Source organism: Corapipo altera, unplaced genomic scaffold (assembly GCF_003945725.1).
Source record: "Corapipo altera isolate COAL_440 unplaced genomic scaffold, ASM394572v1 89, whole genome shotgun sequence".
NCBI lineage: Eukaryota > Metazoa > Chordata > Aves > Passeriformes > Pipridae > Corapipo > Corapipo altera.
The window spans coordinates 1,757,667-1,784,574 of record NW_020884968.1 but is presented as its reverse complement, the minus strand read 5'-3'; the positions used below and the strand labels follow the sequence as shown (position 1 = coordinate 1,784,574).

The following is a 26,908-nucleotide window of genomic DNA, read 5'->3' as shown; positions in this document are numbered from 1 at the left end:
ACATCCAACATTTTCATGCGGTACTTTGTCCCCTGCCAATCTGCCCAACTCACATTCATGTCTTTTACAGGTTTTCTCTGGAGAGTCACTTCCTTTAACTCCATTGCCTAGCTAGTGACCAAATGTTTACAAATGTTTAACAGGATTTATGGAATTCAGGTCAAAGATACACATACGGCGCTACAGAGACTTAGTTGTTCTAATAAGACCAAACACTTAGAAGTCTATTTTAACCAAATTCAGCTCAATTATAGGACTGAGATCCAGACCACATGTAACGAATTTTCAGCCTGTTCTGGCATTGCAGGATATTTAATGGAAAGCAGCTCAGCATACATTTGCGTATTCTATCTTTTCCACGTGGTGATTTTTCAAGGGAATTTGCCAATGAATCTTGCCAGTATGCTTTTGTTCATGCTATCAGCAAACACCAGGGGAGACAAAGCAGGTACAAAAATGGGAATGAACATTGCTCTACTATTCTGCAATGGCAAGCCTAAGGTTTGACAAAAATTGAGCTGCAGCATGCAATATCACTGCTTGAACATAGTGGGAATCTTACTTACAGTTTGGTGTGAGGGAGGAAAGAAGGCTTTATCCTTACCGTTCATACTTAGACTAAGGTATCTACATCAACAATATCTGAGCCAATTAAGGCAGCATTATAAGAAGTGTGGTTATTTGGTGACTATAATCACCAGAGTGCCTGAACTACAGCAACAGAAAATATTCTTACAACAGTCCACATTTTTTAGATAAGAATAACCATGTGGTTGCTGTTGTGACCATGATATGAACGGCAAGTCCTTAAAATACTTGAGGTAAAGGGTTGCCAAAAGGATCAGTAAGGAGGATTTAGAAGAAACAGAAGAAGAATCTATGTACAAGATGTTGGGGAAGGAAAGAATTAAAATGGACTTGTTTGGTATCTGGTATCTTAGAAGTATTTTTTCTTCTGGAAAATGCCAGGTGCCACTTGAAATAAATAAAGAGGCCACAAAATACAAACATGAGGGTGACTCTCACATTCACACCTGCTCCACATGTAGCCCCTCACTGCACCATGACTGCATGGAGAGGCAACACACTAGGCTCTTGGGGCTCAGCATTTAAAGAGCTAAAATATAATAATTTCAAAAGGTATCCTCTAAGTGTCTTGAAAGTATCTTGTCCTACAGTTGCCAGAGGAGGTACATAACCTATTTCACCATCAGCTGCTGAATGAGAGAAGAGGGCTTGGCATATTTTCTAGCTAATATGACCACAAAATTATTTCTAGTGCAGTGAATACTTGCAAAGCCACACGCCATTTTCAGTGGAAAATACAGGCTACGGGAAGAGTGGGAGTAACAGAACAAGCTTCAAGGGTGTCTGCAGGAGTGAGGACAGCTTTTCCTGCTCTCTCTGCCCTGTGCCTGACCTCAAGCCAATCTTCAGGACCCCTAAGAATTCTTAATTTAAATTGCTTGCACCCTCAGGTCTGTAAAAAAATCAGCTACGAGTTTTATTAACTTGAAAGGTAAGCTCACAGCATTGATTGTTATTACCTGACAGCACATCAAGCATGATACAGAGCAGCAAGGGCAGACCAGCAATGGCTGCCTCATCAGTTCAAAAATCATAGACAGGACATTATTTTTGTCACAGAGCAGTGATGCCTCTTTTGTTTTTAAGTGTCTATCACCCCATTGCAGGCAGGGATTAGTAAACTGCTGCTTCTGATCCTTCCAGAGGATGTGCTCTTTGGGGAGTGGTAGGTGACAGGAACGCACATTGGGAGGTCCAAAAAGAATAAGATGTATGGAATGTTTAGCGGGGATGAGGAGCTTACACCCCCTGTCTGGCATACCACGTTGAGGTGCCTTGGGCAGCTTGGTGCCATCAACAAAGCAGAACAAAATATACCTCTGTAAGCGGCATGAAAAGAGAGAGGAAATTTCAGTAAGAGGCACGGACTCACCAAGAAGTGGTGGATCACCACATTCAACTAAATAGAACTCTTTTAATCAGCGGGAAATGATGAAACTGCAGCTGAGATGACATGGAGCTTTTTAACCCACCACAGTTCACCAGCAATCTGCTCTCCACTTCTGACAGAAAAGACTTTGAGCATCTTTAGGGTAAGTGTCTTCAGGGAAGCATGGTGTCAGTACTAATAATCAAACGATAGAGATATTTTCTTGCAGAGTTGCTAGTGCAGATTTTTGTCTTAACCTCTTTAGTTGTAATGAAAGAAATGTCCTCAAGTTTCCACAAGGCACATCCCTTTGGCAATGCCATCAAGTCAATGAATTTCTATGAACATATTAACTGAGACAGTTTTAACCTGTCTGTATTTCCACGCCAGATTGCTAATTACCTCCATGTGTTTTCTATAATGGATTTCTATCTCTGTGGAGGGATTTTTGACATAAAAATTTGTTTCACTCATAGCAACAGCAAGCCTATATTCAGATTTGTCCCTGCAAGGGCAGTGTTTTCTTTTTTACATTTTTGAGCTCCTCAGTCCTATGAGGCAGCACTCACCACCCGAGCCACTACAATCACCTCCTGAACCAAGCAGTTCCTGGGCTCATATACATAGAGGCAATGCCTACACTCAGTCATGCCCATAAGAAATCCGAAGAGATTTTGCTGAGCATGATGGAAACTTGGGTCATATTGTCTTTAGAGCTGAGGATTTTCACAGGTTGTTTCAGTACCTGACATATTTCCCAACAATAGATGTTGTAGCACTATATTCAGCGTGTTTCAGTCTCCTTTGGGAACAACAGGGTGCTTCTCCTTCTCAGACATTTTCTTGGCCTTTATGATAAATGCTGTTTAAAAATGTTGCATTTTGAAATGCTGACAGGTTTGTAAAGGCAGAAACTAGTTCTGCTTTTGAGGACTGGCTGTGGCCATGGTGGTGGCAGCGAGGAGGAAGATGAAGGGTTGCAAACTTGTCCAGTTTTGCAAACCCCAATAGGCTGTTTCTCCCTCCCTCTACCCAAGCAAAGCCATCTGTCCTCCCTGCCTCCCTCTGTTTTTCCTTACTATTGAAATCTCATGGAATTTTTCTTTTACATTAGTTTATATAAACTCCACTTCCCATCAAGAGCAAACTACTACCATCTCTATCACACTAGTGCCGTGCCTTTTCTTCAACAAGGTATCATTTCATCTGTATCCTTCTGTGGTTTTACATTTGGCTTAAAAGTCACAAATTAGCACTTTGTCTTTACTTTGTATCAAAAGAGAATGTATTTCATTAATTGATTTTCTACCAATTTTTCTAAGTAAATAAATGAGCCTATAACCACACTGTTGCCTAGCAATGATTACACAGAACCATGCTACACATGCCACTTCTTAGTAAAAAAACCCAGAAGAGTATTAAGCAGTTGGAATGACAAGCTTGCACACAGTTATGAGTGAAGGTTGATTAGTACAGTTTTCAGAAATGATCTTGGTGTTGTTTGGCCCACAAACATTCATCAGTGAAAGAACGCAAGTATCTAATATGCAAACCACCAGCTTAGTAAGGAGTGGTGAGGATACCTACACTAATGAGGACATCGAGGTTTAGAGCAATGTACCAGCTCTCTTAGTTTTCTGTACCCGACATTCACCACTGAGGATGTCAATGATGTCATCCAGTGACATGCACTGAGGTGTAAGCTTGCTGAAAGCAGCCAAGGAATGTGTGATCTGCTGAGAATTCATTGCTGAAACCAGGTGACTTACACACACTAACCTTTATTACAGCAATTCAGATTACATATAATGTTTCCTGTATACTGTCTGATCACCTGCACAAGGCACATTATTTACTTGGTGGCCCTATATAAAGTAACATGTGTCTGCAGGACAGATCCTCTAAAGGTGTGCAGTTGTGTCATAGTGAGAGAGTCTGGTGCTTTGGCTTTGCAGGGATAGGATAAGAAACACCCTCTGGAGCAGGCAGCAGAAGACTGGAGAAGAGAGAAAAGTTGGTCTGGTACTTTTAGGATTGAAAAGACAAGAGGGATTTCTAAAACCTGAGAAGACATGAGGACGCTGACGGGAAGAATATTTCTCTACTTAAAGGGCACATAAATCTGACTAAACTCGGCACACACTCACAGCTGTCTACAGTGGCTTTGGCATGCACGTGTGTTGTGCTCAGGGCACATGCTCAGAGGAGCATGCTGAGCCCTTTGCAGTGATTCTGAAACTCAGCACAAAGAACTCTTAAAATGTACTGCTGGGGGAGAGGAACTGAGGCTGACAGCACAAAGAAGGTGTGAAGTTTAAACCTCGTTTAAAAACCTCTGCAGTCACCTGAAAAACCTCACTCAATGGATCTCAAGGGAAAGACAATTTAGAGTTGTCTTTAAAGCTTCTGAAGTACTTAAGGCTATAGATATATTTGTAGGTATGCTATGCAGCAGGAAGAGACCTGTAGCATGAAAAGGATAGAGCTGATATTCACTCTGTGCATTTGCAGAGAGGGGTCTGCTTCAGCTGAGTAAACCCCTCTATGGTCCCTCAGCCTGAGCACTGGCTAGCAGGTACATGGTGTAGGATTCATGAAGGGCACCCTGGAGAATAACTTTGAGTTGAGCAACAGCTGAAGCAAAGGCTCATTACCCTATGGATGTCCATCATATAAGTCAGTGAAGTGGGGGCCACCCACAGGTTAAAACCCACGGTACTGATGCAAACTAAAAAGCTGATGTGGCCATAAGCTTCTGGAACTGCCCAAATTGCTTGCATGAAGGAAAGCACCAGGACACTGTCCCATCTCTCATCACAGCTGCAGGATGTACCTTCAAAGCACTATCCTGATGCATTGGAAAGGTATAGGAAAATGGTGATGAGAAGAGGGAAATGAGCAAATAGCTGAGGTGCTTTCCCTTCTCCCTCCCTTTTCTCTCCAGAGCTCTCAGATTGGTAGGAAGGAGGGCAGTCCTCTCGATCTCCCCCTCTGGAGGAAAGCTGAGCCCCCATTTAGCACCTGCTTGGCAGTTCCTCAGACCATGAAAAGGGAGAGGATACCCTGAGGTGAAATTCTATTGATGTGTATTGCTTTGAACCAATGAATATTTCACTATTGGAGAGAGAGAGAGAGAATATGAATCAATAATTCAGGAGTAAGGAAAGGGGAAGGGATGGGTTGGAACCACTGCTGGAGAATGCATTTCACTTTTTGAAAAACTTAACACTCTGTGTTTTTTTTTTCAAAGACCACCTTAATAACCTACAGTCTTTTCAGTAAAGCCTTAAAGCCACTATACTCATCAAAGGAACAATCATTCCGTGCCCTATCTCTCTAATCAATGAGCAACATTTAACATAAGGCTTCAAACCACAAACTTCCTTCTCTATGGAGGCAGGGGAAGAGAGAAGAGAGAGAAGACAGGGTTGGGAAACACTGTGAGAATAAAGAGCAAACTACTATTAATTGAACAATAAAGTCATAAGGAGGGAGGAAATATAGCTACACTCATTTAATTTTGAACTGACCCGTGAAGAAAAAGACAAGATAAATGAAGGAAAAAATGAGGAGATAAAGAATTACTGATACAGAAAAAAATATCCTGGTTTTCCAGTGAAGCAAAACAAGTTGCTTTTTCCGAAGCATTAAGCTGAGATCTCAGTTTCCGGCTAGAAGTATCTGGAATTTCTGTAATTTCAAAGGGCTTAGTAGAACCCTGTTTTGAAAAACCCATGCCTGTTTGCTTGGAAATACTGGCTCAAACTATTTACTTCTCAAAACATTTTTTTTAAATTATTGAAATATCTTGTTTCCAAAGGCATAAATTTAAAATCACAATCTTCTGACTTGGGGGTTAGAATACCTTAATCACACTAAACTTTAGAGGTGGTTTTCAAATGTAATATGGTGATATCATAATGAAACACTTTACTTCACCACCCTGAAATTTTTAAATTGAAGCTATTTCTTCATATTGCTTGGTTTTGTCATGATAAATTTCACAAAATGTTTTCCTAACCTGCTCTCTCCCTTTATGGTAGTCTGTGCAAGAAGAGCAATATGCTATGTTACTTGAAGTGGCAGGATACTGGATTGATGCACATTTTCTTCCCTGGACTACGCTTAGAAAATTTGGTCCTACAGAGAGAACTTGGTTTTAGAGGCAAAACTTAATATCGCCCATATGTACAACAGGAGCACCGGTTCTTGCAATTTGTTTGTAAAACCTGCATCTCTGTGAGCACTCACTTGTTCAACAAGCAGAACAAAGGCTGGAATATCTCCTTAGATTTTCTAAAAAAAAAAAAAATAGCCTGAGGTGTATTTAATTCGGAGAAAGTAAAAGTACAGGCATAAGTAGGTTAACTTTAAGCAGACAAGACAGGGTTGGTCATTAATTAATTAAGTTTGCAAACTAAGTCCTGACAAAATTTCCTCTGATTTTAGCAACATTTGGTTTTCACTCCAGGTGCTTTTGTAGGAGACACTTTTTAATTGAAATAACAGAAAAAGAAAAAAGGACATTAAGTAGTTCAATATTTGGCACAGCTGGGATCAAGCTGACACATTTAGACACTAACCTACAGCTTCCCCAGTGCTATGTTTTTTATTCACACCTCATGGAAAACCTGGTGACCCTTTGTAGATGGCAGTGAACCCGGCATACTGCAGGATCAGGCCCATCAGGCTGTCCCTTCCATTTCTCTCACAGATAAGCCTAAAATGTTTAGGTGTATGTGAGATTAACACCCATAGGGAAATTTTTATGCACCTCTACTCACAAAAAAAGGCAACTTGTTATTTGAGGAGGAATGGATCTTAGTTAATTTTAGTCATGCGGGTACAGACCAGGACCTGCATCCAGCCTAGGGCTGGAGTGCTGGTCACCTCACACCTCTTTGTAAGCAATGAAGAGGAGAAAGGACTTTAAGGACCCAGCTCATCTGACCTGTTTGCAGTGCCAGCCAGACTGAACTGCAGCCCAGAGGGCAGTGGAAAGATGTGTGCATGAGAAGCCAGCTATGGTCTCCCATGCTTAGAGGAATCTTGCTGTCTGCCTGAATGGATTGGTGGTAAATTAAGAAAGCAAGAAAATAAATACACAAACCTTTGGAAGCTTTCCCAGCTCCTCTAGCATTCTCAGCTGACTAGTTGTGGCTTGGCTGCCCTCAGGAGTGGGGAAGCTGGTACATCCCGAGGGTCATACCCAGCTCTGTGGCTCACCTGTGGTAATTATTTGCTTCTTTTAATACTTCTTCAGTTAATTTTCTTTGCAGATTCATTCACGGGACTCATAAATATAATGACTGACATAATTTGGCGCTACACTGGAGATTTTATGGCTCCTGATATCGTTTGCAGAATCGTTCGCTACTTCCAGGTATAGAAACCTCATGCTCCCCTGTATGCCCAAGCTGCTGTGCTTTGTGTCCCCACAGCAGGAAACCCCAACAGAAATGCTGTATAAAATTGTTCAAAAGTGCTGAATGATGAAAATTTCTATTTAAAGCTGAAACACTTTAATCAAAGCATATAAAATCATTTTAATTTTGTGGACAAGGTAAAGGAAAAATATCTGGGTGAATAAAAAAGGTGGGGGGTTTTTGCCTTTTCTCTTTTTTTTCTTTCTTTAAAAGTTTTCAAATATTCCTAGTTCAGAGTTCTTGCTGACATAATTTTCTGCAACAAATTTGTCTCAACTGCTCTTGTTACACCTTCTGCCCCAGGTGGTCCTTCTCTATGCCTCGACTTACGTCCTTGTGTCACTAAGCATAGACCGGTATCATGCCATAGTTTACCCAATGAAGTTCTTGCAAGGAGGTAGGAGAATTTCTGTGCCTTGTTATTGCTATGGATATTACTGGATAGTTTTTTAGTTTTCAAAATTCTTAATCTTGTTGCCATGAATTATTTATTCCTGCTGTAGCTGCATTTGAACTCCATTACAGTTTTCAAATGACAAAGGAACTCTGATTTCAAGATTTATTAAACTCCACTTAGCCCTTAGCAGTGTTCAAAAGTATTATGTTAGCAAAGAATGAAATGGCATTTTAAAATGTATAGTGGTTTTCATTATCTTCCAGCATTATTAGAAGGTAATTATAGGCAAAAGTTATCTCTTGTACAACTATACTGACTATAGAAGCTGCAACAGCTATATTTTCTATTTATCCACACTAAAAAATAACTTGATGGAGAGGATGGTACTGAGAATTCATACAACAGTTTAATAAGAACTTCAAAAGATATAGCATAAGTGTTTGGACACCTACTGTTTCTTATAATTTCTTCTATTTGTTTTGGTTTGATTTGTGGGTTTTTTTACAGCACTCAAATATCACCTGTTCTCTTAGAAGTACAGTTTAAAGAAAACTATTTCTTTCCTACAGAGACAAAGTGGGGTAATAAGCATGTTGCACTGAGTGAATAAACAGAATTAGCAGATGGGGAGGAAGAAGAACAATTATAAGGACCATGAGGTCTGGAAAATGTGATTTAATCAAATGCAAATATCATTCTTGTTTTGGAGTAATGATGGCTTTTGCCAGACAGCTCTATTCAGGGGATCAGATTAACGATCCTTTCTGGACTTAAAAACCTATGAATCAATCACAGCCAAGGCAGTGGTGCAGCTTTGGCAGATGTTAAGATCTGAAAACTTCAAATACTTGTCTGAAATTTAGCTTGATATTCTCCAGTGTGCAGATAAACTTTATTAGACCAGGGAGATTGATATCAAGGTTTTCCCAGCAGGCTATGGTAAATGTGGCATGCCCTATGGCTCCTGCTGATGTTGCATCAGGAAGGCAGGTGCTCATAAACCCCCCAGAGTGGGGTAAGATGATACAGACCTGCTGGCGTTTCTTCTTCATGGTATAGGAAAAGTAGCACTTGTTAAATTGCTGCCTGGGCACAGTAAAGAATTTGATGGTAATCTTTGTAAAACACTTTGAAGTCGAAAAAGAACCCACACCAAAATCACCTCAAATCTCACCTCAAATTTTCATAAAAGTCACATTCGCTATACCTATACCATTACATTTTTTCTTTTATTTTTAAAACTGGAGAAGAGCAGACATTGCCCTCAGTCAAGGGTACCAGAGTCATCAGCTGGGTGCAGCTCTGGGCAGAGGAAAAAGCACTGACAAAACTCACCTGCCTCTGGCAAGAGTTGGCTACTCAAGCCAACATGGACAAGCAAAGACCATGTTCAAAGGGGAAAAGAAAGCATCTGTAAATCCAAAAGAACAATCTAGAGAGATATATTTATGATAGCAACTTTTTGGAATATGTATAAAATAATCACTTTTTGCAACCCAACTACTTCTTGCAGAGGTTCCATGTGGGAGGCTTTTGAAATGCCCTCTTAGTTATTCTGCAGATAGAGAACAAAGAGATTCACAAAACTTTGTTATTGGTGATGACACAGAGAAACTTCATGAACAGTTCTGAGTCAACCTGTGGAAAATTTCTTTCCGAAATGAAACACTCATCCCCTCGCAATCATTCAATCAAGAAACAAAAGAGTTGTTTCTCCTTACTGATTTTAAAAATTATGTTTCCATGTGGCCTTGGAGTGTGATTTGAGAAAAAAAAATCAAGTATTTAGCTTTGAAAATGTCAACCAACTTTTTTTTTTAAATGTGGTTTAGTTACTAACCTCAAGTCCTGTTAAAAAGCATTTGCAATGCACGTACTTTGTGTGGTTTTTGAGAAGACAGACTTTGACAGTTGAATATTTTATAATTTGCAAACACATAAATGACCACAGAAAGTAAAGGATGTGAAAGAAGTATGCCTTCTACTCCTAACACTTTTACTGTGAGGCACCTCATTCTGTAAGCAAAAAGGGGCATTAATAAAAAATTGTAAAATAAAGATGGAAAGCAAAAAAGAAACTGAGAAGTTATAGAAGAAGGCATTTCATCATGTTGAAAAGGTATATGCAAACAGCATACAAACTAAACAAGAGGTGACAGAAGAACTGCTTAATTAAAAGAAACCCAAATAGGTGTAAACTGTCCCTGGCATGGCTTCAGTCTGAAAACAATGCCAAAGTCCATCAGATCAATGAGATTCTGGAACAGCCCGCTCTGTCTGGATTTAGAACCTAATTTTAAAGTGGTAGTCACTTTATCAAAGGGTTGCATAGCACTGACGTTCTTGGTGGCAGGAAGGAAAGTTCCTTCCAAGAGGTGCCTCCCTGCCACACGTTGTTGGGAGCAGAGAAATGTGCGCAAAACCATTGTCACAGCGCAGGGACGGTGGGAGCGGAGTAAAGGGGACAGTCACATGAAAACATCCTTTACATGAGTCAGCGCTCACAATTGAGATTCCCACCTCAACCCTGGGAGTTAGTCTTGACCATCCAGTATGAAAAACTCTCCTTTAAACAGCAATGTTGTTTTTTAAGGGAAAATACTGAGACTGGCTAAATAGTGTATTGTATTTCAAAATCTGATTTTTTTTTATTCCACTTATAACTGACATAGTTCTAGTTATATGATTTGCTGGCATTTAGAGCATATTAGAGTAACTACTAAAAAAACCTCCAACATAAAAAAACCCAACAAAACCTGCTTGTGAGGCAGCAAATCGACATTAGTGTGATAAAACAAAAGTCTGCTTCCCTGAATACAATCACTGCCCTGTAAAGCCCTTTAGACTAGCAAGGCCATATTTTATCAAACACAAGGGACATTTTAAAACAAGAATAAATGAACATTGCAGGTAATGTTTTATAAAATACTAAGATATAATACCACTCTTGTCCAACCCAAATTGCCCACTTCAGTCCAAATTACAGTCATTGTTATACAGTGCAAATAAAATAAGGCATATTATCCAGGTATGATCCTTTTCCCTTAAAAATACACAGGTGGCCCCGACTGAGACTTGTATGAATGTAGTTTAAGTTGTTAGCTCATATTTGAAGTATCCTTTCTGTCAGGAAATATTTTGCAAAATTTATTCTTAATATTCCTTTTGCTAAGTTTATTCAGTTACGCTTAGGGAAACTTTACAGTTCTCCTTCTCCTGTGCAATATTTATAGACTTAATCTAACCCTCTCACTTAGGCAGATGTCATCAGAGTTCCTTTAAGCCCTAGATTAGCAAGACTGTATTTTGCTGAACTTGGGTAGCATTTAAAAACGAGCAGGATAACTGAGTATTTGCAACTGATGTTTTATAAAGCATAAAATTACTTTTTGAATGTTTCGCCCACATGCTTTTGTATTGCTCTTTGAGCTTCAAGGAGGAAAGACATTCTTTTTGATATGCATAATTTAAAGTGATTTTCTGTTTCACCTCAAGTATTTTTTAGGACAATAAAGTATTTGAACACTAAAGCTTCCTAGATCAAAAAAGATGCCCCATCTGTTCCCCTCACAGTCTAACTGAGGAGGACTAACTGTCACTGAAAATCACTAGTATTCCACAGATCAGCCCTTTTTCCCCACACTTTGTTGCTAGAGCTACCTGGATTTTAGCCAGAAGATACCGATTTGTGAAAATGAAAGCCTTGGGACTTTTTGCTCCGATACATTGTTATTTACAAAATCCCATGGATGCCACCAGGCAACATCTGGTTGCCCACTTGTTTTCCCCACTCAACAGTGGAGGAGGCCAGAAGTCAAGAGGAAGCAGTAGCCCAAATCTGTTGGGTGTTCTGGGATCCTTCAGCTCCTGTTCTTCACCATGAGGTCATGGATCTCCTACTCAATGTCTCTTGTAGCAGGTAAAACAGGGCTGAGCACTTGAGCACTGTCATGTGTTATGTCTCATGGTTAGCAGTCCACTCTTGTCACGGCTTGGGCATATGCTTTTCAACGGGAGCTGTGTTTGGCCCCCATCACAATACAGAGAAGTGCAGGAGATGCCCATGCTCCTTGGGACCACATTGTGGGACTGTAAAGTTGCAGCTGGAGGTAAAGGCAGCTGGGTGTGCAGTTCTGTTCTGATCCTGAACTGAGGCATTTTCTTTTTCCTGACAGGAAAGGTTTTGCAATCTTTCTCACTTCAAGGTGCATCAATAGGCAGGCCTGCAGTCCTTTACATCCATTCACAAGGTTCTCTTGGTAGCATAGAGGAACCATTTACATTTCATCTTTCTGACTTGCTGACCCTGATCAGTGCCTTTCTCATAGTGTTTCAGATTCAACAGACCCTAACCATCCTTAAATAAAACCTGTAAAGTACAAGCCCATAATGACATGATTATTTATCATGAGAAAAAGATGAAATCCCTTTTTTCCTTCGTAGTCTTTTCAGCATCAGCCAATTGAAGCCTAAAATTCCCTTTCTTCACATGATTTCCTCCTCCTCCCTGCCTCTCAGTACTGCTGCAAGGGTTCACTCTCACCAACAACCCCATTAACACTATCTGTTTGACTCTGTTGCACAGAAAGACAGGCGAAAGTGCTTATTGGAGTGGCCTGGAGCCTCTCTTTCCTGTTTTCCATACCAACTCTGATTATTTTTGGGAAACGGCAGCTCTCCAACGGAGAAGTGCAGTGCTGGGCTCTCTGGCCTGATGACTCCTACTGGATACCCTACATGACAGTGGTGGCTTTCCTGGTGTATTTCATTCCTCTGATCATTATCAGGTAAGCCTGAACTGCAATCAGCAAGCATGTGGTAAAAGCTGTCAAGTGTGCAATCAGCATAATGCCTTAATTTCTACTCATTCATTACAATTTCATTTCCATACCTGCTGTATAGCTGCTTCGGTTTTTATCACATAATACATGGGTCGCTGTACTTGCCCTGGGTGTTCTCCATGTGGTATTAACAGCCAGAAACATTTTCTCTGAAAAGAGGAATGAATCTCTAAGTGTGTCCACTTATCTCCACAGCTTCAGGCTTGAAAGATATCTCCATAAATCCAGTATGAATATCAATCTATTATTACAAAAGATAATTTTAATAGAAGAACAGGAAACTACATTTAACACTAATTATAGTAAAATTAAATTGAAGTGCTCTCAAGCTTCACAGTGTTAGACAAGTATTCCTTCACCAGGATTGGAAAGAAACCTCCAAGCATTTGAAGTTGCCAACCACTTTTAAAATAGGAGCAAATACAATTCTTCCTGTTTTGTTTTGGGAAACCTAAGCTGCAAATATTTGAGACTGATTTGCCCCAAATCACAAAGGCAATCTGCTGCAGAATCTATTTTAAACTGAGGTCAACCAATAACCCAGACTGTGCCCAGTGATCAGTGAAGTTTATTGCCTCCCTCTAGGGCACTGCCATTAGTTGACGTTAAACAAAAATTATCTAGCCATGAGGAGTTATCAACGCAAAGGAGCAGCCAAAATCTGATGTGGAAGGGGACTGAGGTTTCTTAACTGCCTTGAAAGGCTCCCAGTGGCAGTAACTTGTTCTCTGAGCCCTTATCTTTCTTTCCCCCTTTTTTTTTTTCTCTTTCAGAAGCAAGGTTACTAGGATTTCTTAGTGTCCAACTCTTCTTTTTAGCAGCAAAGAAGACTTGCTGGGACTCCTTTTTCCCCACATAATTTGACGACAGGCTGTTTGGACTCTAAGAGAGGAATTACGTTTGCATGTCCCTTGGATATATCTCTCAGTCCATCTGCTTTTCCAACAAGTGATGAGCCATGAGTCTCTGTTAGCTTCCTGCTCATTAGCACCCTGGGTGAGAGTAGGGTGGGGAGTGGAAGAAGGTGCTGACCTTTTCCAGTGGATGACGAGACTGGCTACAAAAGCTAAATGCCTTGAAGTTTCTTACTGTTTTATCATGGACATTAAGTTCTGCACCTTTTAATAGAAACAAGTTTATCTTTGATAGAATCAAAATCATGTGGTACTTGAAGTCACCTGACTTTTTGATATGGATTCAACATGGACTGGTATTGCTCCCTAGAAAGAAGGGATGATTACAACACTTTGCTCTTAACATGTTAGTTTGCTAAACCTTCTATTTTTGTGCCAGATTGTACAGATATAATAAACAAAATCATGAAAATTCTCCTTAAAGAAAGGATGTGATAGCAATAGAGAAAAATTACTCCCAAGTTGGCTGATAACTCTTCCTTCCTAGATAGGATCATTTCTCTAAATGTTGTCCTGTCTCTTAAAGCAGCCTAGTTTTAAATAAACCAAAAAAATATTCTTGGGAATATGTAAATAAAAATTTGGGTAGATCTGCAGCCCAGCACTAGCAGCAAAAAAAAATAAACATACACTGAACAGGCAAAAAGCAATTTAAGAGTGGAAAGAAATGGCACTAGAAAACTTTGAGGATGACTGCTACTATTAGAGGGATTCTTTAATGAGCTTTCTCAAGTAGCTAGCAATCAGGAAATTCTAGTCAGCATTTAGGTTTTTTAGAAAAAGACCCACAGCCTGTCCAGTTACCAGTCATTCCATAGGTGTGTGAAACATCTCTTTCCCACTCAAACATACAGATTTGCATGCTTTCTATTACAGACCAGCTACTCCTTTTTACATGCCATATATACTTGTTTGGCAAGAAAAGACAAGCTACAGAGCAACGAATATTTCAGAGCTGTTGACATTATACTCCCCTCCTCCCTGCCAAAGGAAGATATTCAAACCAGATCAGCTCTGTGACTTGCTTTACAGTAAATCCCCAGAAGCAAGAAGGTGATGAAGACATGAGAGGAAAGGGAAAGGCAGTGAAACCGGCATTTCATGAGATTGCCCTGACAGCTGAGACATGAATAAAACATCCTAAAATTTTTGTGCCTTTAACCTTAAGCAACTTTCACACAAGAAGTTTATGGCAGCTCAGGAACTTAAAACACTGGCCTTGGAGGCAGGGGGCAGCGCAGTTGCCCTGTTGCTGTCCAGACACATCCCTGGTTTCAGTGTATATTAATACAAATGCTCCTGTGTCAGCAGAAGTCAGATTTTTGACATGTCCTAAGTGGTGTCTGGCACTGGGAGGAAGGAAGGGGAGTGGTACAAGGAAAGATTTTTTGGTGCCTATTTATTTCTAGTTGTCAGCGATACCATTTTCTTCAGAACACAGAGGATGGTCTAGAACTACAGAAAAAGAGGATTATCATCAGGGCAAGGTCAGCTGAGACATTATGAAAAAATGCCATGCAATTTGGAAAGAAATGGCTATTTTTTAGAACGTTTTTTCAAGTCTCAAGCATAAAAGTGAAGGTTGCAACTTCCCAGTTGATGTATCTGTAAAACATCTGTCAATGCAGCCTGAAGGCGTGACATCTCTTTTGTAAAAGATTATTGGCAGTCCAGAAGTTTAAAGCTAATCCATCTGATGTGGCTGCAGCAAATAAATACTCTGGTAAGCAGTTTGTGGCTCAAGAACAGGAATGGCTGTTAATATCTTCAGGAACTCACTTTCTCTGCAAATGTTTTGTTCCACCTAATACTTTCAGATGCACAGTAGGTTTGATGATAAATGAGACACTGTTTCATAAGGGTGAGAGAGATCACGTGTATCCTAGTTGTATGTTACTCTGTCAAGAGATTAATTATAAAAATGGAAGGCTTTATTTAGTAAATGAAGGAAGGCATTTTGTGATTTATTTTTTCTAATGCTCTTTAGATGTTACCTAAAAAAGGCCACAACATAATGACGGAGAGAAGATCCATAGATGTGCACTGAAAAGTCACATAGATGTGACTGAAAAGTCACGGATCAGTATCTAAGAAGCTGTGACTATGTATAAACCAGAAGCCAAGACACACGACACACTTACTGAGGCAGTAAGGCAGGGTGAACACAGGGAAAAAATAAAATCTTTTCTGCAAAAATTCATATTGTTTGCACAGCTACTTTATTTTCTCTGCTGAAGCACTCTGATTTAGCTGCACGGCAGGTGCCTGATGCAATGTGGGACACTGGCTGGCGGAGTTAATTCTTAATTAGTTCTGCTGCCTGAATTTGCTGAAAACCTAACCTCTAGAGCAAAGCTGTTCACTGATGACAGCACTTTTTTTGGTGCTGTTCATCTGAAGTGCATAAAAAGGATAAAATCTTACTTTTCAGGTGCAGGACTTAATTCCACACTAGATATACTGCTTTGGCTGAGCTGTTTTCACTTTTTACAGTCCAGACACCACCATCTTTTAAGATTCTCTCATCCATCCCTCAGCTCTCTCAGTAGAGCTGATTTTACATGTTCCTGACAGCCTTCAACTAACTCACAGGAGTTGTGCTATTCATAACACTGCAGCCCATGGAATGAATTATTTAGCTGATAACCTTATGCTCAGTCTGGAAAATCCTTCCACTGACAAGCTAAACCCCCAGATGTGGTGTGAGCACATAGATTCCAAGCCAAAACATCAAAGAGAAGAAAACATTCTGTCCCCCTGTTTTGTTTGGGGTTTTTTAAACATATATTTAAAAAGGTAATTTATGAAGAAAACTGCAACAGCCTGAAAGATTTAAATACTTGTGAGGTCTATTCCTACCACTTCTTCGCAACTGGGAAATCAGCAATCAGTTATCAAACAGCTTGTGGTTTTTTGGCAAGTTTTTTCATCTGATTATAATACAAATGAACAAGATGTGAATAATGAAAAAAAACGAAAAGCTGTTATTAGTATTTTTAACCCAAGTGTGTGGTTACCTTTGAGAGCTGAAAAAAGGGGAGAATATTTGTTCTTTTAGTGTAAAATCTTTCCTTGTCCCCACTATTTCAGTGTCATACAGGGAAAGCCACAGATCCCACATCAGGTATTTCTATACAGTGCTTTAAAATTTTTCCTGTTCCCTCTTATTTACACTATTCTACCACTTCTGCAGTTGATATTGTCAACCTACCAAACCTCAGAAAAATTCAGAAAAAAGTAATTAGGGAATCTGCAATAATTAGTTCTCTCCTATTTGAGGACAAGTGTCATCAACTACAACCAAAACCTTTTCTCCTATGCTAAAATACACCAAGAAAAGCTCGAATGGTATCTGTGATAGTTGAAAACTGGGGCATTGCTGAGCAGAGGTTAGATACAGGTCAAGTTTGCTCTCCTGCAAATAGTTGCATCTGGGCCCCTCAGATCCTGTGATGGGGAGACAGGACAGCTACTGGGTTTCTATTCTGTATCACTACTCTGTCAAAACATAATTATATTCCAGTACTTGAGTATTCAGAAATATATTTTTATATTATGAATGTAATACATAGGCATTTATCTAATATAATTGCAAATTCATGTTTAAAAAAAAATTGCTAAACCTCCTCTTGAAGCATAGAGGAAAAAATATCCATCTGCTCTTTAAAATCTAAACTCCAAAGAGAACATTTGCTTTGGAGCAGCTGAAAAATAATTAGAAGATAAAAACCAGAATTGACTAAAAGGAAATATACAGAATTAAACCCAAGGCATTGTAATGAAATAAAAAAATAGATTAAATAAAAGGTATTTCTCTGAATTAAATCAAATAAAGGAACTAGAAATACCATTAATAATAATACTAAAGGTCATTTTTTGAGCTTGATTCGGTGAGCACATTCATTTTTGCCTGCAATTTCCATTTCTAAATAAGAAAGCATAGATCCTGCACATATGTTCTAATATCTGCCCATCTCTTCATTTACCCATCACATATACCTGCAATGGTTTGTTCAAATGAGATTACATATGCCTTTTTTCTTTAGATAAGCAGCACTGTAAATTAGCTACCATAAAACAATGCAGCTCCATCACTTTGCACAAATAAATTATAAGGAACAATAGGCAATGCTGGATGATAAATAGAAGTATTTAGCAGGGAGCTTAAGTGCACGTTTTCCATGGTAAAGGCTCATTTTACTAGAAGATACTGAGGTTGGATGGGATAATGTCATAATGCAATTATTTACTTAAAATAAATAATCTGTATTTAAAGAGTGGGCAGACCAATAACTCTTATGATTGATAATACCAATACACAACTTTACCAGAAGACAGTTCATTTTCCAAAAAAAGTGATCCATGAATTAAAAATAAAGATGGGGTGGGACTATTCATGTATGACTAAACATAAGTTACGTACTTACCTGATAAAGAATACTGTAATTACCAATGAGGCTTATTAAACAACACCATTAACTAATAAGACACAATAATGAAAATGGGTCTTAGTCCTTCAGAATTTGGATCAAGCTAAGTCATTTTTGGAGATGCAAAGAATTTCATTTTCTCAGATATATCTGTAATGTGAACAATATTCTTGTATTTTCCTGCCACCTCTCAAGATATGCATTTTATCAGGGCTAAAAAAATTGTCACATTTTCAGATCAACTGCACATCCTTTTTATCCTGTGGTCTTCAAGGCCTGAGCAGTTCCTTTTCAAAATGTCTTGGATGAATTTTCCATTCAAGTTTGACTACTCCATGATAAATAGTACTCTTTCATTAGTTTATCACCTAAAAATAATGGGCCACAACAACTCATATAATATTTTCATATCACAGTGTGTATTACAATGACTAGAGCACATGTTTCTATAGCCCCCAAGGAACCTCAGTGAGGGCTTTAGGACCAGTGCACTCTGTGCTTACAGATACAAAGAAACGTGACAACATCTGGACTTAAAGAACTGTACATCACATCTCTCAGTGCTTTCAGTGGAGACAAGAGCAAGCAGCATGCAGACATGTTACATGGGTTGAAAAATGGGTTTGTGGCAACGTGTATCATGTGCTTTTACACTTGATAGTGAAGGCTGAGCAGCTGGACATGCAGAGGAAGGGAACAGATATTACAATACGGTCAGAATGGTGCAGACCACTGCCAAACACCCCTCTGAATACCAGTTATCATCTGTTCCCTGCTACTCTTTGCTCATCTGCCACTTCATTTTCCAAGTGGGAATTTCTTCCCACCCTTTGAGATCTGACCAACTTCCACATCCTCCTTCAGCTGTCTTTTACAGAAAGAAAGGAGCTACAAATGCATTCTGAAAGAAAAAGTTGTTTTCCTTTTGTAAGAAAAACACAACTTCTGTTCCATAAGTGTTTTACTCTTGTGGCTTTGAAACACACGTGCAGTTGCCTTCTGTGATCTTAAGGTTTAGGTGACAAATTTCTGGAAACTCCAGTTTCTTAGCTCCATGCCAACATTTCTATGGGGGAAAAAAATTGGTTAGGCACTAGTAGGAGTTAGGCACTCTTTGGAGTCCCAGACAGATCAAATTATAAAGGCATAATTGTGGCTGGCAAAACCATCATTCAGAAGAGTACCTAGCATAACAAGTGACTTGGCTTTCCTGACACCCATCCTTAGCATCCTTACACCACCCCTGGTCCACTCCTGATAAGGAAAGCTCCAATGGTTTCAGGTATAGAGATATGAAAGATGAACGGAGGCAAAAACACCAGCACAAACCCACTATGTTGGCAGCACTTTATAAACCTCTGGATTAAAACAGGAATTCAGCATTCCACTGGAGTCCTAAAAATTAGAGATACAAATGAATCACATGCAATCTCATATGTGAAATGCCAACGAAGACGACAAATGCTGTAACTATCTGGCAAAAGGCATGTTCCTACCAGACTCTACAGTCAAGAGGGAAGGCATTCTGGGGTCAAAAGGAAAGCAAGTGAGGAGCCTGACTTTATAATTCAATCCTGGTGGCACTCGGCTGGAAGTAGGAAGTCTGACTATTTTGATTGCAGAATTAGACCTCTTTGTCCTGATGCTTAAGCAGCTCTGAACATGTCCTGCTGGACACAGGCAAGTCTGCATCAGAGGGGACATTGTTTCAACTACAAATACAAAGGCCAGGCTAGAGATAGCAGGCTAGGGAGAAAATAGAAACAGGATTTTTAAGAATTGGCTGGAAAATGTTTTGAGATTACATTCTTATTCATTGGAACAATCAAAGGAGAAATAATATGGGAATTTTCCACCATTGTCAGTACAAAGTAGAAAGAAACTCTCAAGTGTATGAGCTGTTAAACAAACAGCCTCTTGAAAAGCCAGGAGATAAAAGGAAAATGTTCAAGTCAGCTGGGAGCCAAGGTGGACCTTTGAGGAGGTTAAGGAGAGCAAGTTGTAATCCATAGCAACTGCATGCAAACCCCTCACTGGGCAAAGATGTTACAGCTCTACTGCACAGCCCAGAACGCACAATGAATTTACAGCTCTCACATACTATATCTGGAAACCAGATGGCTCAAACTTCCACAGAAAGGAAACCTCCAAACTTCTAGTAGCTTTTTGAGCACAAATATCACCTTTGCAAGCATTTCTAGCAATTGATGGTGCTATAGGAAAGGCTCATATATCAGTCTGAAAGGTCTAGTAAGAATAATACCTCTTCTGACAATGAAAATAAACAACATAACAGTAAGACACATTTTTGCCTCTATAAAACACCCTGAAACAATGTTCTTAGTTGCACCTTTTTCACAGAGGGACCACTAAGGTTTAAGGTAATTAATGCTCAGGCTGCCTCAGATTCTCCAGAGCACTGTGTTGTATTGCAAATGGTACATAATGACTTCTGTTATGATGCTTGGATTTTACATCAGGAAAACATGGCAACCTGAGTGCATTAGTTGAAATATTATTAAGTCATTTTTTGTCTTCCTTAGCAAACCAAAAACGAAAACAGCAGTCCAAGGTATGCTGTTGCTTAGTGATTTTAGCTGCACGTTATGCACACTTGCAGGAGAAAAGGCAGTCAGAGCAAGGCCTCCTATCTTTCGCATATAAACTGCTGAAAAGGTAACATCCTAAAGGAGGATATGGGTTCAAACAGATCTTCAGCTTGAAGAAGTTATTTTTACCTATTCCATACTAAACCAATGGAAGTTCAGATTGGTTGTTGCCTTAGGGAAAGATCATAACTATCCAAGGTCATTGTGCACTAGGGTACTTTTCATCTATTCCCATGGAAAGTATATATTTCTCTCTAAATATGCAAATTGTGGTGGATCTGGTTTTGAATCATCTATCTGATACTTCTGTCCTCCTTGATTTCCACCACAGGACCTTGAGACCCAAAACTGAGCACTGCTGTATTTAACTGCATTTCTCGTGGATCTCGCCCCTGTCAAATTCCCCAGGGTACCAATTTATTCATTAGCTTCACACTCCCAAAGTAACACCAAAACAGAAGTGTACATACAGCAATACCAGGTCCTTCCCCCTGCTTCCCTCATTTCAGAGCTAGTGTCCTGGGACTGGTACCCAGGAGGATTTGGCTTTGGCTAGCTCAAAATCCCCACTGAGCTCTTGCCTGTGAGATTTTGGCCAAATCACTGCCTTCCTCTGATCCTCAGATTTGACATCTACAAAGCCAGGACAATCATAAGGACTTCCATGGTGAAAACTCTTCAGATCTGCTTCAGAAAAATACTATGTGAGAGTCATATCTTATTTACTACTGTTGTTACCATTTATTATTTTTATTCCTATGCAGCCCCATCATCTCAATGAACTCCTTACACATAGATAAGTGTAATCATAGAGCACAACTGACCCGGATGCCTGCTAAATTTACTGTGCCTAATAATACCAATGACTCTTTCCCTTCTGTAGTGTCATATATTCAATCGTGATTCGAACCATCTGGATGAAGAGCAAAGCTCAGGCTGTCATCCTATCCAGCTGTCCTGGTGAGTCTCAGCATGCACGTGACTCCAGCCTCATGATTCAATTCTGGCTGGTTCTCACAAATCTGGGAATGCCTGGATGTGCAGCGTTGCGTTGGGCCACCACCACAGCAGTGGAAATGGGGTTTCTGTAAATGTTCATTCATAACTCTTTTCTACATTGTTTACCTTCTTTCCTTTGACACTAAACCCTCTTTAGAGAAACAATAGGAAAAATCTGTGAGAAAATTATTAAAAAGTGAAAACTACTTATTCTAGAACTTAAAATTCCTATTCCTAGAACTTTGTCCATTTTCAGAATAAATATTTTCTAGTATATACCTAGGTAACAATTTTTCTGTGTTTTCACATTTCCTTGGCAAATCTGAATTTTGCTCAAGACCAGAAATTCTTGGCCACAGAAAGTTATAAAATGAGTGAGCATTCCATCCCAAGACTATAAATGCCAAAATGCTTCAGAAAGATCTACTCTGCTTACATTTACCTTTTTGATTTTGGGTGGCTCAGGTTTTAAGGGTTCAACTTGAGCAGGCTTGAAAGTGCCCAAATTTCAGGAACTACTGAGCTCCTGACTGACACCAGGGAAGGATGGGGCTATGTATTCCTGTTCTGCCTGTCAAGGTACACACTGACACATCCACACACCAGCCCTATTCTCTTACTAGCTGAACTGTTCTTTTCCCAGGTGGCACAACCTCTGCTGGCTGCACCAGTCGTGGGTTCATATCAAGGGCAAAAGTGAAAGCTATCAAGTACAGCATTGTAATTATCCTTGGTAAGTGAAAAGCCCCTCAGCTGATAGCTAGGGAGGATGCTGACATGAGGAATCTGCTTCTCCCTAGCAACCTCCATCATCAGCAGACAAAGTGCAGTAGATGGCTCAGAGAAGGAACTTAGATCCCTGACTTGCCTTCTGACCCTGTCCTTCCTCTCTCCTCTGGCTGATACACTCCTATTTTAGGCATCTGACATAAGCCTCAAGTGAAATTATATGCACAGCCCCTCATGTGCATTAAGAAAGTAAAGAAGAGACAATGCCTAAAAGGAAAAAGGAAGGGATCATCTCCTTCCCATCCAGACTGCTGAAAGATTTGGCAACCGAGTTGTCTTTTAGGCTTAGAGACTATGGCATGTGAGCTGCTGGGCTGGTGCAAGGCAGAGGAAGGAGAGGCAAGATGTGGAGCGATTGCATTTGATGTTACAGGTGTGTTGCCTGCCGAGATGGAAAGAATGAACTCTCCTTTCCTGACTGAGCAACAGATGACTCAGTGCAGGCGTTCTCTGTCTCCCAGGGAAATTACATTATTCTGATGCAATTAGGAGGCTGATATTCTATCTCAATAAATAAAACCAGCATCACACGGGGCTTGTGATTAACTGCAGAGAAATGTAGGAAAGCGACCAAAGCTGTTTACTCTTGAGGGCTGACAATCATCCCCTGACACTGAAAAAGAGATTGCTTCTCTTTCCAACACTGTGCAAAATTCAGATTGGAGGGTACTGTGATAATAGCCACTACTGAGTTGCTTAGCTCACCGTGTAGAGGTAGTGTCTGCAGATGTGATAGAGGGTGGTGTGATTCATACCTTTCATAAGCCCAAGAACAGCTTCTTTGTGTCTGAACTTTTCTGAGAAAGATTTTGTCAGATGCGACTACTATTGCAAGGCCATCAGGTGTTAAGAGCTCACATGGATGCTCAGTATTTCAGTGTACCTTGGTAATAGTAGACACGCAGCCTCTCTCGATGTGCAAACAGGTAACTTAAAGTTCTGCACAGTTAGTGCTATGATCCACATGCTGGGACTGTGTACTGCTATTTTATGGATATCTGTGCATAGACACCTCCTGTTTGGTTACTCTACAATAGAGGAGGTGAGTTTACCTCTCCCTGGCACTTTCAAGGAGTACTCAGCTAAGTGCCAGAGAAGAAATACTGATTAATGTGACAAGAAACAGGCATGAGGTCACTCTTCTGTCTCTTCTGGGTCAGGAAGAGATAATGTGTCTGATTTTACAGATTGTTTGCAGTCCAGGTACTTATAGGCTGTTGAGTGAACTGTCTGTCCCAGCATTTCTATGGAAATCCTGAATCATAAGCCTTTGTGAGAAGAGACGACATAAAAATTTGTGTAGGACAGATTCATTCCCTATGCTTGCAAATAAAGGTAGATCTGTGACCTTTTTTTTCCCTACCACCTCTGAATAAAACTAGAGGCTATGAGCAATGCAGTCTTCTTTTCCCTTCCTCAAATTCGCCTCTCAAATGACAGTACAGGAAATTAGAGAATCTTCCTGCACATTCCATGTACACAGCACCTCCAGCCAGCATACCAAATGACATGTTGGTTTGCTGTAATGTGGTGTGAAAGAGTGTCATTCCTTGCTCCTGGGTGTCTCAGAGCCTTCTTTTAATAGGTGGCTATGACAGGCAGTGCTGTCATGGAGCAGCGCTTCGGTTGCGTGTACATTTAGATTGGCTGCTCACTCAGGGGACCATTAAAAGAGCACTTCACTATAACTGATGATGCTTTAACTGGTTACCTATTTACCCTTTATGTGTTGTGTAGTGTTCTGAAGTGTCTAAGTATGTCTAAAGGGACCATTCTAAACACTTAGAGGATTACACATAATATATTTTATAGGCATTAAAATAAAAATAAAGACAAATAAAAGCACAATCTAATAACTATTCTCTTAAATAAGATCCTGAATAGCGAGAGGGTTTTTTGCATAAACAAATATTTATGTGTTATGACAGTCTCTCCATGAGTGTGTAATTGCCTCCCTAAATTGCTCAACTATCCAACATCAAGCTCTTCCTCTCTCTCTCTTCTGCAGCATTTGTTCTCTGTTGGAGCCCTTACTTTCTTTTTGATATCCTGGACAACTTCAACATACTCCCTGAGACTAAAGAGCGCTTCTACGCATCTGTGATCATTCAGAACCTGCCAGCCTTGAACAGTGCCATCAACCCCCTCATCTACTGCTTCTTCAGCAACCGCCTCTGCCCCCCTTTCGAGTATTGCTCCTTTACTGTCACTCTGATTACCCCCTAAGAAGGGAGTGAACACAAGCACAGTCCGTAAACTGACTAACTATTTTTGTCTGGTTTAATTCTGATCATTCCTTATTTTTTACAGGGAAAGAAGAACTCAAAGGCTGGGAGGGACTTTCCGGGAAAGGAGCAATGGAGGGCAGGAGTTGCAGGTCCTATCCAAACCGGAATACATTTAGCACAGACGATGATCTGCAAAGCCATGCTGGAACCTGTACTGAAGAAAACAGAGGTCCCCCACAAGCCCTGTCATTGTGAAGCAGATGGACGCTGACTGGCAAGAGCCTGCAACTTGCTGCTCTCGTGCACCTTACAGCACATGTATTTCGGATCGGCGCTGCAGCTTCAGCAATCTCACACTGCCAGCGCCAAACTCAGCGCGAGGTTTTTGTCTGCCTCTGTTTTGAGGCTTCATCTTGGCCCTCTGTTTAAAGCAAGCTGTAATCTATGCATGCTCCAAACAGCAAAAAAAAAAAAAAGTAAAAGGTGTCTAGTCAGAGTCTTCTCTATTTTCCAGGAGTCGCTAAAAGCCATCTACTGTACCATCTGGCTCATATAACTGATAGAGTGTTTACAAGTAATTACAGAGCAAGGACCCCAGGTAAAATGAAAGCACGGGCACTTTTCCAATGAGAACACACCCCTGCCACTCAATTATATATTATATCTGTTTTCATACAGAACCACTTACAAAGTCATAGCCAGACAAGAAGGGAATGAAGGTCTGGGTCACTGCCTGTCACATCTCCTGGCCTAGCTTCTCAGCTCATGCCAGTCACACCATCCCTGTAGCTCCTCTTCCCCATCCAGTGTGATATTTCCCTGCTGTGCTACCTTGGCAAACAAGTGGCACCCCAGGATCCCAGAAGGGCTCCACATGACACATCCAGATAATCATTTATTTCTGGGCTACTAAGAAAGTGTTTGCCAGCCCCTCCCAGACCCCATGGTTCATCCCATGCACAGATCCTTGCATGCTTCTGTGACAAAGGCCCTGAACAGTCTTTTCAGGACCCTATGGGGAGCTGCCATACAGGGCACTCTGTCATTGCAGATTAATCTTGCCACCCACACAGCAGCATTTCCCTACCCCCTGCCCTATGTAAATCATCCTTGCCACTTAAATCATGCAAGGAACCATACACATCTTTGCACAAACTCACAGCCGGAAAAAGACCCAAGTGAAACCATAAAACTCAAATTACATTTAGAAAAAATTAGCTGTTGATGGTCCAGTCTTGTAAACTCATTGTGAGGCTCACAGAACACCATCCGTCAGGCAAAGCTTTGCTGCACAGCACCCAAGCAGTTGGGCATCCCCTTCCCCCAGCCCTCAGGGCATCCTCCCACCACACTGTTCTCAAGTTTAAGGAGAAATTTCTCATGCAGGTTAAGTGGGTGGGGAAATGATATTAACTCCAATGCTCATTTTGCCACAAGGCAGCTTGAAGTGTTTGTGCGATAATACACTCTAACCAGCTGTATGGCAAGTGTATTTGTTTCCACTCAGTAAAAAAATTATTCTTACTTAAGTGGAGTCAGTTTTAAAACCTTTTTTTGTTATTATGATCCTTTGCAATGAGTTTGCTCCCTGCAAAACAAGAATTGAATAAAATTTATTTATAATTACACATATTAGTAAAATACTTTTTCCTAAGTAGGAGATACATAAAATTGTGGGGCTTTATGTTCTCAGTAAAATAAATAAGGTATCTCTCTTTATTACCATGAAGTTCTGTTATTAGACTCTATGTCTAAATTTTAATAACTGCTTAATTAAAACTATGAATCTATACCAGCCTTTACAGCAACCACCTTGGATAGACTGTATATAAGAACTAAACAAAATTTTTTTCCCGAGGGCATGTAGTAACTTTCCCAAAAGTGGACTGCTTGGTTTAAGCTTCATAGTGATATAAATTGTGGGATTTAACTTTTTCATCTGATACATATACACTGGCTACCTACTTTCAAACAATTAATGGAGTTTGTAGATTTAATACCTGGAAATCAGATAACATTTCTGAGCAGTACTTTGATTTGCAAATTTAATGTGACTCAGTCCCACTAAAATTTACACATAATTCAGTGTGGTCACCACAGGAATTATCCCACCTAAATTAAGCATATGCATGAATTAATGTAGAACTCTAGACTTAAATGAAGTCATTATTCATTTACTTTCAAAGAAACAGCCTTTTGTTTCTTTCATTATTGTATTATGTACCATTTACGTGTTGTTAATATCCTTTCTCCTCTGGACATGATTGTGATGCCTTTCCTCATATGAGACTCTTTCAGTTTAAATGACCTCACACTGC

General features: G+C 40.0%; 1 protein-coding gene across 2 annotated transcripts in view; it reads left to right on the top strand.

Annotated features, from left to right (window-relative positions):
• NPSR1 (neuropeptide S receptor 1) overlaps positions 1–25,060 on the top strand; it is a 57,554-nt gene extending 32,494 nt beyond the window's left edge. The window contains exons 3-9 of one of the 2 annotated variants that reach the window (XM_027665018.1): positions 7,237–7,340; positions 7,687–7,780; positions 12,366–12,567; positions 21,458–21,534; positions 22,217–22,306; positions 24,371–24,551; positions 24,673–25,060. In XM_027665018.1, the coding sequence (XP_027520819.1) occupies positions 7,237–7,340; positions 7,687–7,780; positions 12,366–12,567; positions 21,458–21,534; positions 22,217–22,306; positions 24,371–24,551; positions 24,673–24,766 (842 nt within the window). In that variant the 3' untranslated portion in view covers positions 24,767–25,060. The remainder of the gene's footprint in view (positions 1–7,236; positions 7,341–7,686; positions 7,781–12,365; positions 12,568–21,457; positions 21,535–22,216; positions 22,307–24,370; positions 24,552–24,672) is intronic. The other variant, XM_027665019.1, reaches the window with a different exon arrangement.
• The last annotated feature ends 1,848 nt before the right edge of the window (positions 25,061–26,908 follow it).